Source organism: Bos indicus, chromosome 24 (genome assembly GCF_029378745.1).
Source record: "Bos indicus isolate NIAB-ARS_2022 breed Sahiwal x Tharparkar chromosome 24, NIAB-ARS_B.indTharparkar_mat_pri_1.0, whole genome shotgun sequence".
Lineage (NCBI taxonomy): Eukaryota > Metazoa > Chordata > Mammalia > Artiodactyla > Bovidae > Bos > Bos indicus.
The window spans coordinates 61,093,370-61,111,555 of record NC_091783.1 but is presented as its reverse complement, the minus strand read 5'-3'; the positions used below and the strand labels follow the sequence as shown (position 1 = coordinate 61,111,555).

The following is an 18,186-nucleotide window of genomic DNA, read 5'->3' as shown; positions in this document are numbered from 1 at the left end:
CAGGGAGCTTGTGAGAGTTTGACCATAAAGAAAGCTGAGGGCTGAAGAATTATGCTTTCAAACTGTGGTGCTGGAAAAGACTCCAGAGTCCCTTGGACTGCAAGGAGATCATATCAGTCAATTCTAAAGGAAATCAACCCTGAATATTCATTGAAAGGACTGATGCTGAAGCTGAAGCTCCAGTACTTTGGCCACCTGATGCAAAGAACTGACTCATTGGAAAAGACCCTGATGCTGGGAAAGATTGAAGGGAGGAGAAGGGGACGACAGAGGACGAGATGGTCGGATGGCATCATCAACTCAATGGATATAAATTTGAGCAAACTCCAGGAGACAGTGAAGCCTGACGTGCTGCAGTCCATGGGGTTGCAAAGTCTGACATGAAGGAGCAACTGAACAAGGGAACTTGTTAAATGGATTCTGGTGCATCTCTATGACGGCACCAGGTGGTTAGAAAAAGCCACACAGATGTAAGTCAATTAGTGTGGAGCGAGTTTTCTTCAGGATATATTATGTGGGAAAAAACCCAAGTGTGTAAACATTTATTTAAGCAGGAGGCTTCTATATGCACATATACAATGCACACACACACACACACACATCTTTGCACAAATAAACCAGGGATGCTGGGAAGCTGCGAAAACAGAGACTTGTGAGTGATACTAAGCATTGTAAGCAACTAAATAAAGTTAGAGAAGGGGGAAAGCAGCTGCAGCTACAAATCAAGCTTCAGTCAGACTGAATCTGCAGTGATACCCGGCTCCTGCCACCCGTCCGGGGGGACTGGCTGCAGGCGTTTCTCTCCCTCACGCCAGCTAACAGACTGTGTCTGTTGCGAAACTGGCTTCCAGAGGAAGCCTCCCCAAATTGCATCACTCTGTTTTCACAACAGACACAGCGGAGGTGGAGTTCTTCCACATCAAGCAGCTCTCGATTCCCTTGTCGCCACTTACTTGGTCCAGGGTCTGCACGTCTCTGTGGCGGAAACGGTGTCGGAGAAGTAGCCTGAGGGGCAGGGCTCACACACCGTGTCCTTGTTGAGCTGCACTGTCAGAAAAACCAACGGACAAGAGAACACGGGACAGACGAGGACACTTAGAGATCGGCCAGGAGGGGCCCCCAGGCTCCACCCCCGCCCCAGCCGCCCCCGCGGCTGCTGGCGGAGGCCCCCCGGCTTCAGGGGGCCCGAGACCCCGAAGTACGAGACAGAAGCATGTCCAGGGGCAGGACGCGGAGGCCAGGCCTGACTCCAGCCCGGCTCTCAGTCCACGGCCTCTGCCGTCAGAGCTGCTGTCCCAGGCGCCCATCCTTCGTTTCCCGGCCAGGGAGCTGCTGCCTGTCTCCTTTCAACCAAGTCCATTCTCTCCTGTCTCCCTTGCCAGGCGTCAGTACAGAGAACGGTAGCCCATTAACCACTCTGAAAGGAAATTTCTTGCCCTGACACCTTCTGATCAGTAATCTTACCAGTCTAAGTATCAGAGTATTGACAAAGTTCAAAAACAAAACCCACGCTACACCATGGGTGTCCTTCTCTTAAACCAAGGGCTGGCAGTAACGGCTGTTTTCTATAAAGGGCCATATGATAATTATCGTAAGCTTTTGAGGCTCTCTGGTCTACGCAAATTACTTGCAGCATGAAAGCTGTCATAGACAAGTATAAAGACACACGGCTGTGTTCCAATAAAACCCTATTTAGAAAGGCACGAGTTGGGGGTGGACTTTGGACCCCGCCTTAGGCCGCAGCACTCAAGGCAGGAGTGAATCCTGGTTGGTAAGCTGTCGTCGCCTCTCTCATATTCCTCATAAACCATATTATCAAACTAGGAAACGTCTCAGATTTCCTCTGTCTGTTCCTTTTACTGCAACTGGCACACGATGACCCTTTGGTAATTCCAATAAAGAAGGACATTGGCTACCATGTGCTGTCATAATAAACAATTGTCTTGTGCCAAAACCACAAATTACTCTTGAAATTAGTAGCACTTCTGCGGTTTATTTTCATGAATAAAATGCAAAAATAAGGAATTACATTTTCTCTGTCCAAAGTCAAGTGGGAAGTACACTCTTGGTTTTTGCAGTTGCTCAGTACACAGCAGGTGTGCGTGCGTGCCAAGTCATTTCAGTCGTCTCTGACTTTGAGACCCCATGGACTGTGGCCCGCCAGGCTCCTCTGTCCGTGGGATTCTCTAGGCAAGAGTAGTGGAGTGGGTTGCCAAGCCCTCCTCCAGGGGATCTTCGCGACCCAGGGATCAAACCTGGATCTCCTGCGTTGCAGGCAGATTCTCACCGTGTGAGCCCCCGGGGAAGCCCCAATAAGTAGCGGACTCATTCCTTACTCTAGCAATAAGGCTTGCCTTGAAACGATATCAGCAAAGGTACAGTTAACTACTAGTCACTCAGATGAATTCAAACAGCTTTTAAAATGATAATCACACTCTAGAAGAGTAACCCTTAAAAACAAAATGACTTCTAAGGGGCTGCAAGGCACAAAGGGCTTGAAAGGCGCTGACTTCCATACATGCTCTCATGTCTGCTCTGGCCCACTGGGGCATCTGCACTTTCTCCTTGTTTTTCTCTTTCACAAGCACACTACTCCCACCTACAAAAGAAGGCACACTTCATACCTACTCCAAATCCTACCGTAGAGCCAAACTCTGAGATGCCAAACAAAGCAACAAGTCAAAGGATTGGTGACAGAAAGCTCCTTTGTTCAGAGCACCTCAGGATAGCTCTGTCTCTCCCTGTCCATCTATTAGGGCTTCCCCCCACAGCTCAAAGAAACCGAGGGCAATGCAGGCGATCCCAGTTCGATCCCTGGGTCAGGAAGATTCCCTGGAGAAGCGAATGACTACTCACTCCAGTATTCTTGCCTAGAGAATTCCATGGACAGAGGAGCCTGGCCAGCTACAGTGCACGGGGTCATAGAGAGTTGGACACGACTGAGCGACTGACATCCACGAAGGGCAAGGGCTTAACAACAGAAAAGGGGCAGCTGGCATCAGGCTGACCTGTTCTGAGGTCACATGCGTTGTCCTGCAGGGGTGAGATTTTCGCGTCACCCTCTCTACCCTTCAGCTACTGCGTTCCCAAAGGGGCAAAGCAGAGGAGACACGGACCAGAAATGAAAAGAAAACAAAGCAGAAAGGGACCAGCACCTTCTTTCATGCAGTTTAACCAACTATATGAAAGGCCCTGGGACTTAGAAGAAAGACAGACAGACCCCGGGTCTGTATCTGAGAACCAGGATTCACAAGGGAGTAGGCTGTCATGAGATTTGCTTTAGTAAACAGAAAATCAAGTCCGACTTTTCCCGAGAGAAGGCCTGTCTGGTTTCACTGATAATCTGATAATAAGGGCTGACTTAGTCAGACTCTGTGATGCAGATTTTCCTCAATATGAAATGAAATGAATAATGTTTAATTCTCCCAACCTCAGGCTTTACTCTTATAACTACAGTACAGCAAAATATAGTCATTCATCTTTTGGACCAGCTGTGTAATACTCACTGTAGCACAAATCAGTCCAGAAGAAATGTTTTTAACCTTAAAAGCTTGAGTCACAAGAAATTTTTTTAAATTAAAATTTCATGGCATTCCCTGGCAGTCTAGAGATTGGTTGGAACTCTGGGCCAGGGGTGGAGCGGGTTAAGGATGGGGGTTTGTTCCTGGTGGGGGAACCAAGATCCTGCAAGGTGCCTGGTGCAACCAAAAAGAAAAGAAAATTAAAATTTCACATGGGTTCGTTTTTAAAATGTGAGAGTATGAAAAGGTAATTAGTAAAAACCCTCTGAGCCTAAAAATATATTACTATGAAACTCTGTGGGGAAGGTGAAATGGATACAAATCAAAGGAGAGAAAAGAGCCACATAGAGTTTCCAACAGTTAGAGACGATCAGGGCGATTTTTTTTTTTTTTAATTTTTGGCCACACCTTGGGACATGCTGGACCTTAATTCCCCGACCAGGGGTCAAACCCACGTCCCTTGCTCTGGAGCGTGGAGTCTTAACCACCGCACCTCCAGGGAAGGCCTCTGATAGCCACCTTTTTACATGGATGATGATGGGTATCCAACTGCTACGGAGTTCAGAACCCACTGAAAATTTTAGAAAGTGTTACGGACTAATTCCCTGGAAACCAAATCCTTAGCAACTCTTGGAATTTGTAATAAAAATGCTTAGATGTCGATTTAAAATTTTGGCTGGAGGCACATGGCTTTGCAAAATTCTTCTAAGTGGGCACATAAGTTTGGGGACCCCTGCCCCTGCAAAACGTTTGGGGACCCCTGCCTGATCCGGTTTCCCCCTAAATGGGGGTGGGAAGCTTTCGCAGGAGGAGGAGCCTGGGGATGGGCGCCGAGCTCTCACGCGTCCTGCGGGCGCGCACCCCGCGCTCGGCCCCCGGGGAGCCTCGTCTCCTCCCGCGCCCCCGCGCCGGCCGAGCGTGACGGCGCAGGGGAGCGCGCCGAGAGGCCGCAGGCGCGGGCCCGCCCGCACACGGGGGAGCGCCCGGGGAGGCCCCGCCCGGCCGCGCGTACCGGGGCGCCGGGCGCCGAAGCCGCGCGCGCACTCGGCGTTGCGGGTGCAGCAGCGGCAGTCCTCGCTCCAGTGGTAGCCGGCGGTGCAGGCGCAGCGGCGCGGCGCCGTCCGGTTGCCGGGCTCCACGGCCCTCAGGGCCTTGCCTGCGGGAGAGAAAGATACAGCGTCCGCCTCGTGCCATTCGCGCCCGCCGTCCTCGCCCCGGACCCCGGACCCCGGACCCCTCGGACCCCTCGCGCCCGCCCGGGGCGCGCGCGGTGAGTCACGGAGGCCAGGATTCGGGAACCCTCAGGTTCCCCTGCGCACCTGCAGTGCTGGGACCAAAACAGCCCGCTCGTTTTTGGTTTATCTCTGTCAATAATTAGGACACCTGTGCGTTTTGAGAAGTCAATCTTCATGGTAGGAGGAAGATTAAAGCCCGGGTAGTTGCTAAGCACTGACGATTTTGCCTCATGCAAAACTGGACTTCACAGCTCCTTGATTTCTAGTAAACTAATGTAAGACGCATTCTTAACACCAGGGCTAATGGGATCTAAACCTATAGGGTTTCTGGAGATGGGGTTCATCTGGGATCCTGGAGGGCCGCCTTGGAAACAGACCTGCCTCCCTGTGTGAGCAGATAAGTGGGAGAAGTACAGAGGCTGGGCCTGGCGACATACGTGGAAACTAATCTCTCCCCCAAATTCAGGATAAGGCGTTTGTCCTCTCTTTTCTTACAACACAGAGCAGAGTGCTCTCTGCTTATCTCAAACCTCCTAGCCCTTTCCAGGGTTTGTGCAACAGAGGTAAATGTTCACATGCTCAGCTCATCCTTGTTATTCGCTGGTTCATACTTGCGATTTCACCTTCTCCTTAAAATCTAATCGTATCCTCCAAATCAACACTCCTGGCGCTTTTGCAGTTATTCTCAGAAGCACACTGCTGCTGCTGCTGCTAAGTCGCTTCAGTTGTGTCCGACTCTGTGCGACCCCATAGACGGCAGCCCACCAGGCTCCCCCGTCCCTGGGATTCTCCAGGCAAGAACACTGGAGTGGGTTGCCATTTCCTTCTCCAGTGCATGAAAGTGAAGAGTGAAAGTGAAGTCGCTCAGTCGTGTCCAACTCTTAGCAACCCCATGGATTGCAGCCCACCAGGCTCCTCCGTCCATGGGATTTTCCAGGCAAGAGTACTGGAGTGGGGTGCCATTGCCTTCTCCGTCAGAAGCACGCAGAACAGTGAAAACTTTGAGGCACCAGCCGACAGGTGCGTTCCCAGCAGAGGGCAGAGGAGGTGGTGCTGCCTTCCAGTTTCAGCTCTCACTGGAAATCAGAGTCCTTCCTGGGGTCTGTCTAGTGCCTTATTTTTGTGTTTTTTGTTGGTGAGCTCCTTCAGTAAAGTGGCCCCCTAGCCTAGGGCTGAACTGTTGCCGAGCGTTCTGGAGAAGGCAGTGATATGTCTTCCAGAGAAAATCCATATGTTAGAGAAACTTTGTTCAGTGTTGTTTATTGGGACATTGTTATGAATCAAAATATTTCTTAAATAAGGTTACACAAAAACCAGGCACAAATCTCGGTCATATTTACGCACCCAGGGGCAGTATTTCCTAACTCAGTGTTTGTGCTGACTTTATAGAACTTAACTAACTATCATGAATAAGGACTTCCCCAGTGGCTCAGGTGGTAAAAGAATCTGTCTTCAGAGGGGAGACCTGGGTTCAATCCCTGGGTTGGAAGATCCCTTAGAGAAGGGAATAGCAACCCACTCCGGTATTCTCGCCTGCAGAATTCCATGGACAGAGGAACTGGTGGGCTATAGTCCAAGGGGTTGCTGAGAGCTGGAACTGGATGAGCGACTTAGCACGCACGCATGCAGGCACCATGAACAACAGGAATCAACTGCACACACACACACACAAAACAGCACAATAACACTATTTAAAACAGACCTCCTACCACTATACAGCCTCACCTAATCTGGATTGTCCAAACAGCCCTTGTACTGTATATTCCTTAATACTTATCAGTGTTAGTTATGGATTGATGTTTGTGTCCCCTGAAAATTCTTATGTTGAAATCCTAATCCCCTTCAGTGTGATGGCGTTAGGAGGTGGGGGCTTTGGGAGGTGATTAGGTCATGAGGGTGGAGCCCCTCTGAATGGAATTAGTGCCCTTATAATAAGAGACAGCAGAAAACATGGTTTCACTCTCCCTCTGCTCTCTGCCACATGAGGACACAAGAAAGTGGCTGTCCTGGAGCCAAGGAGAGGGCCCTCATCAGGAGCCTGAGCATGCTGGCACCCTGATCTCAGACTTCCAGCCTTCAGAGCTGCGAGGAATACGTATCTGCTGTTTAAGCCACCGAGTCTGTGGTATTCTGCCATAGCAGCCTGGACTGCCAAGGACAGAGCTGCAAGAGGAAACAAACCAACCAGAAACATTTCCCAGTTCACTGTCTCCAGCTGTAACTGCAGGGAAGCAGTGTCTCCTACCCCACTTCTTTCCAGACCAGAGCTGGGGGCCGGGAGGTCCCTCTCCCTTCTGGGTCCACTCTCCGAGGCCCAGGTCAGCTGTGAAGCACCAAGACCGACTTGCATAAACAGGGACAAACTGTCTGGAACGCACATGGACAAGAGTCATTTTCCTTGGAAAACTTGAATTCCGGTCTCCCACTCAGAATTTGTGGTTGTCATTTGTTGTTAAGGAGTGTCCGAATCTTTTGCGACCCCACGGACTATAGCCCGCCAGGCTCCCCCATCCGTGGGATTTCCTAGGCAAGAATACTGGAGTGGGTCGCCACTTCCTTCTTCAGGGATCTTTCTTACTCAGGGATCGGACCCCCGACTCCTGCTTGGAAGGCAGATTCTTTACTGCTGAGCCATCAGGGAAGCCCCCCTCCACCACTCAAAAGTAAGTGCATATAACCCTCTGTGGTGATAGATGATTTTGACATATTTTTAAATATCTTAATGCACCAGGTTTGGGGCTTTAATCAATTTTGGCAGTAGACAGAGTGAATCTTTCTTTCCAAGAGACAGTGATGAGTCAAACTCATAACTAAGCAATGGGAAAGAAAAAAAGACTTGATCAGATGCTTCTGCTCAGTGGAGTTTCCATGTTATCTTCTCCAGACAAAATCTGCCAGCTTTCTCTAATTTTAGAAATGTTACAGTGCTTTAAAAAAAACTTATTTCCTAGTATTTTTGTTCTGTCTATTGAAAAAAAAAAACAAGGATCAATCCTTGTAGCAATGAGCCTTCTGAGCACCCAGACTGAAGTCACTAAATCAGTTGTTCTAATGAAGCAATGAGAAATCCTTGGAAAAATGGCTGATTCCAGCTTTAGGGAAGGAAATGTCCAAGATAAGCCTGGGAGAAAGAGCTCTTAAAGATACCCAAGGCTGTATCAAAAGAGGGTCACTTGGGAGAGGAGAGATAATCTAAGCCCCAGTAAAACTAGTAACTGCAGTAGATTAAAACACCTCCAATATGTAAATGCATGAGTTCATAATATTCTTTTTTTGTAAAAAATAAGCTCTGGCTAGTTTTATTAAAGAAAAATTGTGCATGATCTGCTTTTCACCAGTCTGTCCTGGTATGCTTCTAATGATATCAGAGTCACCTGGCTCAGGAAGCCAGAGTATCTGGCTCTGCAGTATTCTCCACACGCTGTGCCCAATTCAAGGTTATTTTTGCCACCATAGTGATAGACACTAGTGGTAAAGAATCTGTCTGCCAGTGCCGGAGACATAAGAGATGCAGGTCTGATCCCTGGGTCAGGAAGATCCCCTGGAGTAGGAAATGGCAACCCGATCCAAAATATTGCCTGGAAGATTCCAAGGACAGAGGAGCCTGGTCGGTGACAGTCCATGGAGTCGCAAAGAGCTGGATACAACTGAGCGACTGAGTGCCAGTGACAGACACTAGTTTTGGCCATTGTAGCATAATACTCGATTTCAGATTCCCTCAAGGCTGGGCAGAGTTTAGCGAGGACGACCAGTTTCACTTTGCCTTGTCTGATCATTTTCAGAGTCTGCTTGTACCCCAGCACACACTTTCCACTTTTCATAACGAAGCCTAGAGTTGATCAACTGGAGCGACTGGAGCCTAGAGTTGATCAACTCTAGCGACTTTTTCATCTTCTTTGCAGCCTTAGGTGTGGGATGCCTCCAACTGAGTGCAGCTGCCAAGATGACAGGGAGCGAGAGAGGAAGCTAGCTCGTTATATTCATACAGATCCTCTGGAGACAACTTGGTGATGGGGTCGTTGTTTTGAAAAAGTGGAAAAATAAAGTTAAAGCATTCATTCTGCCTTTCCTGTACAGACTGCACTTCAGGGTAACGACCAGTTGATGAGAGAAGTTTCTGGTTAGAAAGCATTCCAGCCAATAAATGAAGAAAGGATGATGGAGTTGGAACATCACCTTTCTGCAGCCCCTAAATGAAAATGGATCTAGGTCATGACGGTCAACAGCTGCTCATATCACCCAGAAAAGAGAGAAGCAGCTACACTGTGACCCCTGACATCACCTTTTGAAGGAGTTTTGCCAAAAACAAAGCAGAAAAACCCAAACCAGATTCTGATCAGCCTTCTAAATCTAATAACCCCTTTACAGGAAATACAGGGGACAGAAGACATTGTTTAATGAGACCGAGATAATGCAGCTAGCAAAGCCCTGACAGTGGAAACCCCACAGGACTAACGGCGTGGCTTCCTTAACAGATGACCTGAATGAAAGATGGAAAAAGAGGGGAGGAAAGGAGCTTCTGGGTTGGGACTCAGGAGACATATTTTGATCCTATTCTTATAAATAAGCTTTAATTTTTAAAAGCTCTGAGGCAAAAGCCCTATAGCAGTAATGGTAAGTAGATCAGACTATGGAGGTAGGAAGACGTGGATGGTTTAGGAAAAAGACCTGGGAGTTAGAAGATCTGGTTTTGAGTCCTGCTTCTCATTTGTAACCTTGGAGAAATCACTCACTGCCTCTTAGTTTCTTCGTTTTTACAATGGGATAATTGTAAGTTTCTTCATTTTTACGATGGGGTAAGCGTAGCTTTCTCACAGGGTTGTTTTGTGAGAATTAAGTAACAACATATGTGGAAGTGCCGTGGAGACCTTCTGTCAAGTGTAAGATACCTTCCAGGACTGAACACACAAATATCATATATTATCCCTTATATGTGGCATCTAAAACAATGATACAAATGAACTTATTTAGAAAACAGAATGAGACCCACAGACATAGGAAACAAACCTAGTTAGCAAAGAGGAAATGTAGGAGGGGAGATAAATCAGGAGTCTGGGATTAACATATACACACTGCTGTATGTAAAACAGAGAGCCAGCAAGGATCAACTCTCAGCACAGGACACTGCACTCAACGCTTTGTAATAACCTATAAGGGAAAAGAATCTGAAAAAGAACACACACACACCCCTGAAACAAACGCAACACTAAAGCAACTGTACTTCAATAAAAACTGGGGAAGGAAATGGCAACCCCACTCCAGTACTCTTGCCTGGAGAATCCCAGGGACCGAGGAGCCTGGTGGGCTACAGGCCACAGGGTCACAAAGAGTCAGACACGACTGAGCAACTTCACTTTCACTTTCAGTAAAAACAAAACAAAACAGATATATTCCAGGACAGAAGTTCTATACGAAAAGCCGTAACACAGTGCTCCTGGGCTCTAAGGCACACCCTCGGGGGTCTGTGGGCAGACGTCTTCCTTGCCCCCAAAGTCAGAGCATCACCATATCCAACAATGTCATTCACCCACACTGCCCCGACAGGCTGACTCACCTGGGTCGCAGACTTTGTGCAGCAAGCATTTATCTTCTTCATTCCAGGTGTCCAGGTACTCGTCCAAGCCACAGGGCAGACAGACGCTCTCAGACGTAGTGGTGCATTTGGAAGACATGTATGTTCCTTAAATTAGAAGGGGGAACATGCGCCAATCAAAACTGCTTCCTCCCAATAAATCAATAAAAATGAGTCAATCTGGGAGTTCCCTGGCAGCCCAGTGGTTAGGACTCTGCATTTTCACTGCCGAGCACCCAGGTTCGATACTTGGTCGGGGAACTAAGATCCTGCAAGTCTTAGAGTGTAGCCAAGGAAAAAAACAAAAGCACCAATCTACCAAACCCTTTACATGAACATGGTCCCAGGATGTCCCCGAAAGACAGAGGTCATGTCTCACAGCAGGGGCTCCTCAGGCCTCCTGGCTGGCCCAGATAACCTCACTGGGGTTTGCTATGCCTGTGGTCACCACAGTCTTTTAGACCTTCTAAGTAAAACCCTAGCCCTTTCCACTCCCAACCTCTGCTCACTCAGGAAAAGAACTACGGTTTTCAAACTGGTGCCTGCAGAACTCGAGGGGTTCCCTGGGGACTAAGCAAGAGAAACTTCATCTCCTGCCTCACCTCTCCATCTTCAAACCCCTTTACTGTCGACCCGCAGAGTTCGTTTCTTTTGTCCTACGAACACTGTGGGTTCACGGTTAACTTTGTTTGATCAGAGAGTAATACACACGCTCAGAAACTCACACACACGCATATGCGTGAAATCAATGGATCTTTACTCTGTGCACCCCAAAAATATTTGTAGCTGAAATATCTATAAAGGATTTGTAATAAGGTAAGCTCCTTTTCCTCAAAGCTCCTCTTCCCTCCCCAGAACTGGGAGTGAGTGAGAACCCTCTAGACTTGGGGCCTCACCGAGGCCACAGAAGCAGCTGACACCTCCTTGTCAAAACCACTTTGGGGAAATGGTGACCGATTTACCTCCTACTCCTCAGTAGCTGTTTTGGGAGAAGTTATAACAGGATTTAGGCAATTTTTAGCAGTGATTCAAAGACAGTCATCCCCATCCCCAACCCTACCCCTGGCGAATTTCTATGAAATTAATACTTTTTTTTTTGGCCTTACCTCACGGCTTGCGGGATCTTAATTCCCCATCAGGGTTTGAACCTGGGCTATGGCAGTGAAAGAGCGGAGCCCAAACCACTGAACAACCAGGGAACTACTGCAAGTGATCCTTTTAAATAAGACTTGTATTGCATATTTTGAGAGTTTGAATCATAAACTTCTAAAACAGAGTTTTTAAAAAACCTCTTGCCTTCTCCAGAAATAGTGTTTTAGAAAACTGGTGCTTAATTCCAGTTCCTGAAACTGCTCTTGATTTTTAAGTTATTTCATCTATTGAGAGTAAGATTTTTGTCTTCAGAGTGACAGACATTACTACCTGCCACTGCCATAAGAAGCCTATCCGATTTCATTTCTCATCTGGCAAGATAGAATCAGTTATTTACTAAGGTTAAAACAAAAAAGAGTCCCACCCACTTTGGGAGGGCCACAACAGGAGGTTTAGCCGCACGAACCTGGCTCACATTTCTTACAGCATTGTCCAAGATGCTCGTAATACCTCTCGCTGGTACATGGAGGGGTGATCTGCAAAGTCACCTAGAAAGAAAATGTGCATCAGGCAGAGATTAAACACAAGTTCTTCCCAGAGGAAGCCACCAGAAACCGTCCTGCCGCCGCTCGGCATGATACCGCCCCCCGGCCAAAGATATGACTATCCTATTCTAGCTCATTTCTTTCCCCTAAGAATGTACAAAACCAAGGATACTGGCATCGAGATCCATTTAAGTATTTAAAAATATTTCGGTTACGCTCATGCTAACAGGATGGATTGAAAGGAAATTTAAAAATGGTACCCAGAAGGTTGAAAACTGCTTTTGACCAACCACGTACAGAAGTGGCCCCACTTCTGTGTCATCCACCGTGTGGTCAGTCCACTCTGGTCATAAAAACTGGGGAAGTACAGAGTGGGGTCCCTTCATACGTGTACTAGACTCTTCGCAACCTATGGACTGCATTCCACCAGGCTTCCCTGTCCATGGGATTCTCCAGGCAAGAACACTAGAGTGGGTTACCATGCCCTCCTCCAGGGGATCTTCCTGACCCAGGGATCAAACCTGCCTCTCTTTGTCTGCTGACTTTTACAGGCACATTCTTTACCTCTGAGCCATCTGGGAAGCCTGTGTGTTATACCAAGGGAAATGTGATCTGACAAGCTATTTATGATTTTAGAAAGATGCTTAATACTGCTTGCCTTTAAAAAAATTTTAACATGCAGAGAATTTTAAAAAGTGGGACAGCAAGGGGTTATAGGGAGCCTGTGACCTGGAGCCCGGAGCACCGCGGGCCCGCCGGCTCGGGGGATGTCCATGAGCCGCTCCAGCTTTTTGAACTTCGGTCTCCTTTCTGCATGATTCTAACACCAATAATAATTTCCACATTTGCTCATCTAAGCAAAGCAAAACAAAAGCCAAGTACCCTGCATTCACTCAGATTCTTATCAGTTTGCCACAGTAAAGCTCTTTCCCTTATCAGCTGTCTCTGTTAGAGAAAAACAACACACACCCCTGTTGACAAGCAGGCAGTCGAGTTACAGACCCAAGGGAGACACGGAGGCCCGGGGTCAGCAGCGCAGACGGTGCGTGCACACACCGAGGCGCAGGGCCTTGCTGGGCTGGGGTCCGCAGTCCCCACCTTGCTCTCAAGGGCTTTGGCTCTCCACGGTGGGCTGCAAGCGGGGCAGCGGGCCCTCCCTGCGCGCTGAGTGAGCACCGGCTCACAGGGCAGACATCAGCCGGGGCTCCCGGCGGCTCAGCGGTGAAGAACCTCCTCCCAACGCCGGGGACACAGGTTCGATCCCCGGTGTGGGAAGATCCACATGCCGCGGAGCAGCTGAGCCCGTGAACCAGAGCGACTGAGCCTGCGCTTTAGAGCCGGGAACCGCGACTCCCGAAGCCGCACGCCGAGCCTAAGCTCTGCAAGAGAAGCCCGCGAACCGCAAATGGGGCAGCCTCCGCGGGCTGCGAGTAGAGAAAACCCGTGCCGCAACGAAGACCCAGCACAGCCAAAACTAAATTTAAAACCGGAAAAGAGGGACTTCCCTGGTGGTCCGGTGGTGCAAACTCTGCGTCCAAAGCAGGGGGCCCGGGTTCGATCCCCGGTCAGGAAACAGATCTCACACGCCATGAGACATGGCCAAAAAGTAAAAATTAAGAAAAGAGTAAGCAGGGCGTGCAGGACGCAGCCAGTAAGGGCCTCCCTGACCTTCCCCAGGCCAGGCAAAGAGCTTCTGGGGGCCTGCGGCCAGGGACAGTTCCTCTGAGGTCAACGAGAGCGTCAAACGTGTTTCCGGAGCCAGGGTGCCGGGAAGGCTGTATCTGGACTTGGTTCCAAGGCCGTCTGACACTCTCTGTGGACCTGGGTAACGGGACCGACGTTCCCCAAGCATCCACCACGAGACAGGCTCGCAGGATCAGGGCAGTGAGCCCCGTGCTGCTGCTGCTAAGTCGCTTCAGTCATGTTCGACTCTGTGCGACCCCATAGACGGCAGCCCACCAGGCTCCCCTGTCCCTGGAATTCTCCAGGCAAGAACACTGGAGTGGGTTGCCATTTCCTTCTCCAATGCGTGAAAGTGAAAAGTGAAAGTGAAGTCGCTCAGTCATGTCCAACTCCTAGCGACCCCATGGACTGCAGCCCACCAGGCTCCTCCGTCCATGGGATTTTCCAGGCAAGAGTCCTGGAGTGGGGTGCCATTGCCTTCTCCAGTGAGCCCCGTGGACACTGGTAAATATGACCTAACAGAAACTGCCCGGCCTCTGCTCTCTGGGGTCTTTTCCTGTTTTTATCCGAGCCCGTGTCTCTGCGTCTGCACAGCAACGTGTGCACGGAGGAGAGATGCAGAGGCGAAGGTGAAGCTGGATGCAGTCAATGCAGATTCTGTTTCACAGAAAGGCTCTGTTTAAGCCTGATGGCATGCGAGCGCTCCTGCCATGGTGATGACAAAGCAAACCAGAGAAATGTGCGTTGGACGGTATTTCAGATGATCAAGGCCGATTGCTTCTAACCGGTAAGAAAACTGCAAGTCTCTGTAAGATAGGCGCAGGCTTTGTCTGGGTCACGTACACAGGTTCTTTTTAGGGGAATTTGCTGAAAGGGCTCCTCCTGAAGCAGCAGCCAGAGCTCTGTCAGGTGCCCCTGTGGGCTGGGAGCTGGGCTCCGAACCCTGGCATCTGGTAAGCATCAGCCACCTGAATATGCGAACAGTTTGTTTACACGTTCAGGCGCAGGGCTCTGATTCATTCCGCCCATCCGCCCTCTAGCCCAGGAGTGTCACCCTGGCAAAAACAGGGAAGCTGTGATTCCAGAGGTGACCAGATGTCCTAACTCTTAAACAGATTTTCACAGATTATTCTTTAATATTCATCTCTGTCTCCTAAGCTAATTGTGATTTTACACCTGGACATGTCTTCTTTTTAAAGTACTGAGAGATAATTCACATACTATGAAATTTCCCCTTTCAAAGGTTATGATTCAGTGGGCTTTTTTTTTTTTTTGTATATTCAAAAAGTTATGCAACCAGCACTGATGTCTAATTCCAGAACGTCTTCATCATTGCAGAACTGACATGTCTGTTTCACACCGCTATAGGATTACCAGTCTTTCAGGTTACATCAGTAATTCTGCTACTGGGAAAATTGACTGTGGTGAGGCAGACAATTCTGGTATTAATCTAATTTAAGGTAGAACTTAGACTGATCCCTACTTCGTTCCTGAGTTACATTAGATACTTGGCAGTACACCTTCAAACTTTCAAAATAACAATCAACATACAACTTATAAGGCAACATATGTACATAGACATGGTTCATGAAATGTGTGTGTGTGAGTCTCTCTGTCATGTCTGAGTCTTTACAACCCCAAGGACTGTAGCCTGCCAGGCTCTTCTGTCCATGAGATTCTCCAGGCAAGAATACTGGAGTGGGTAGCCTATCCCTTCTCCAGGGGATCTTCCCGACCCAGGGATCGAACCCAGTCTCCCGCATTGCAGGCAGATTGTTTACCGTCTGAGCCCCCAGGGAAGCCCCAAGGAAGTGTGCTTTGAGGGTAAATAAGAAGCATCTGGAAAACTCCTGAGGAGGCCCGCACCTTCTGGAGGAGACTGGATACACTCTGTCGTTGTTGCTTTTCCTCCCTTGTTCTTTTTTTCCTGCCTTGCTAGTGGAGGTGACGGAATTCCAGCTGAGCTATTTCACATCCTAAAAGGTGATGCTGTGAAAGTGCTGCACTCAATATGCCAGCAAATTTGGAAAACTCAGCAGTGGCCACAGGACTGGAAAAGGTCAGTTTTCATTCTGATCCCAAAGAAAGGCAATGCCAAACAATGCTCAAACTACCGCACAATTACACTCATCTCACTAGCAAAGTAAATCTCAAAATTCTCCAAGCCAGGCTTCAACAGTACGTGAACCGTGAACTTCCAGATGTTCAAGCTGGATTTAGAAAAGGCCGAGGAACTAGAGATCAAATTACCAACATCCATTGGATCATCAAAAAAGCAAGAGAGTTCCAGAAAAACATCTACTTCTGCTTTATTGACTATGCCAAAGCCTTTGACTGTGTGGATCACAACAAACTGTGGAAAATTCTTCAAGACATGGGAATATCAGACCACCTGACTTGCCTCCTGAGAAATCTGTAGCAGCTCCAGTTAGAACTGGACATGGAACAACAGACTGGTTCCAAATAGGAAAAGGAGTATGTCAACACTGCTTATTTAACTTCTATGCAGAGTACCTCATGAGAAACGCTAGGCTGGATGAAGAACAAGCTGGAATCGAGATTGCCGGGAGAAATATCAATAACCTCAGATATGCAGATGACACCACCCTCATGGCAGAAAGTGAAGAGGAACTAAAGAGCCTCTTGATGAAAGTGAAAGAGGGGAGTGAAAAAGTTGGCTTAAAGCTCAACATTCAGAAAACTAAGAGCATGGCTCTGGTCCCATCACTTCATGGCAAATAGGTGGGGAAACAATGGAAACAGTGATAGACTTTATTTTCCTGGGCTCCAAAATCATTGCAGATGGTAACTGCAGCCATGAAATTAAAAGACACTTGCTCCTTGAAAGAAAAGCTATGACCAACCTAGACAGCATATTAAAAAGCAGAAACATTACTTTGCCAACAAAGGTCCACCTAGTCAAAGCTATGGTTTTTCCAGTGGTCATGTATGGATGTGAGAGGTGGACCATAAAGAAAGCTGAGAGCCGAAGAACTGATGCTTTTGAACTGTGGTGTTGGAGAAGACTCTTGAGAGTCCCTTGGACTGCAAGGAGATCCAACCAGTCCATCCTAAAGGAAATCAGTCCTGAATATTCATTGGAAGGACTGATGCTGAGGCTGAAGCACCAATACTTTGGCCACCTGATAGGAAGAACTGACTCACTGGAAAAGACCCTGATGTAGGGAAAGATTGAAGGCAGGAGGAGAAGGGGACGACAGAGGATGAGATGGTTGGGTTTGAGTAAGCTCCAGGAGTTGGAGATGGACAGGGAGGCCTGGGGTCCACGGGGATGCACTGAGTCGGACACGACTGAGCCACTGAACTGACTTAACCCTTGTTCTTTGCTCTTTGCCTCCAAGAAGCTGTTTCTTTTCCTCCACTTGCAGCACTAGGATGGGCCTTCTTAGTAGAGGATTTGTGGATCCCTGGGGCTCACACAGCACGTAAAACTCGCTTTTTTGTGCTGGTCTCACTCTGATCCCACGCTCCATGTCCAGGATCCCACGGCTCTCCCTCTGCACTGCAGTCCCTGCGTTTGTAACTAGTGGGAACTCTAGACCTTGGACGCCCTGGGCTGCCCCTCTGGCTGACCCCCTGGGGACCTGTCCCTTGGTGCTGAAGGCCAGGCCAGCCCTGCCTGTGGCCTCCCTGCTCCCACGTCCCCAAACCCCACCTTCTTAGGCTTGGTCTCCGGCGAGCCAGAGCTGGGTCTTTTGGATACCAGCCTCTGTCCAGATGGCCCACATCCACAGAGGGGCATTTCTGGTGTGAATGAGTGGACGCCCCCAGCCCCTCCCAGTCCAACCCTCCTTTTTCCTTTGGGTTCTAGTTCTGACATCCCTCATTTCACCAGCGCTGGGAGAGCCCTCAGGCCTCTCAAGCTCCTGGTCCTTTGGCCCTTTCCTCCCGCTGCTCAGAATGTGGGCCTGACTCCATCCTCTGATGCTGAAGCTCCAGTACTTTGGCCACCTGATCAAAGAGTGGACTCAGTAGAAAAGAGCCTGATGCTGGGAAAGAATGAAGGCAGAAGGAAAAGGGAGCGGCAAGGGATGACATGGTTAGATACCATCACCAACTCAATGGACATGAGTTTGAGCAAGCTCGGGGAGACAGGGAAGGACAGGGGAGCCTGGCGTGCTGAAGCCCATGGGGTTGCAAAGAGTGGGGCACAGCGACCAGAAAACAATCTCCCCCTGAAATCAAAGATGGCAGCTCTTATCATTGGTAACAGTCCTCATAAGGCAGGAATTAGATGAAAATATGTTCCTACCTAAGTATTTCGGAAGCAACCTCCCAGGGAATGGGGTGGGTGGCGGGGAGCAGTGGGAGCCGGGATTCAGCATAAGGCGGCGGATTTTCAGTAAACGGGGTGATTTTCTCAACCACCTCCAGTCTCGTCTCTTTGCCCAAGACGGAGCAACAGACGGCCTTTGGTAACCGATTTGAGTGGTATAGATTCTAGTTATCTACATTTTTGTCTCGTTTGCCTTCAGGATCGACTTGTTTCCCTCTAAAACAACAGGGCTTTTGACCCC

General features: G+C 48.8%; 1 protein-coding gene across 3 annotated transcripts in view; it reads right to left on the bottom strand.

Moving 5' to 3' along the window:
* The window catches only part of TNFRSF11A (TNF receptor superfamily member 11a), a 62,979-nt gene that overhangs the window by 24,413 nt on the left and 20,380 nt on the right, over positions 1-18,186 (bottom strand). For 2 of the 3 annotated variants that reach the window (XM_070779144.1, XM_070779145.1), the window contains exons 2-5: positions 11,887-11,968; positions 10,311-10,436; positions 4,534-4,677; positions 954-1,047 (exon numbers count right to left, since the gene is read on the bottom strand). In XM_070779144.1, coding sequence (XP_070635245.1) covers positions 954-1,047; positions 4,534-4,677; positions 10,311-10,436; positions 11,887-11,968 — 446 coding nt within the window. The remainder of the gene's footprint in view (positions 1-953; positions 1,048-4,533; positions 4,678-10,310; positions 10,437-11,886; positions 11,969-18,186) is intronic. The other variant, XM_070779146.1, reaches the window with a different exon arrangement.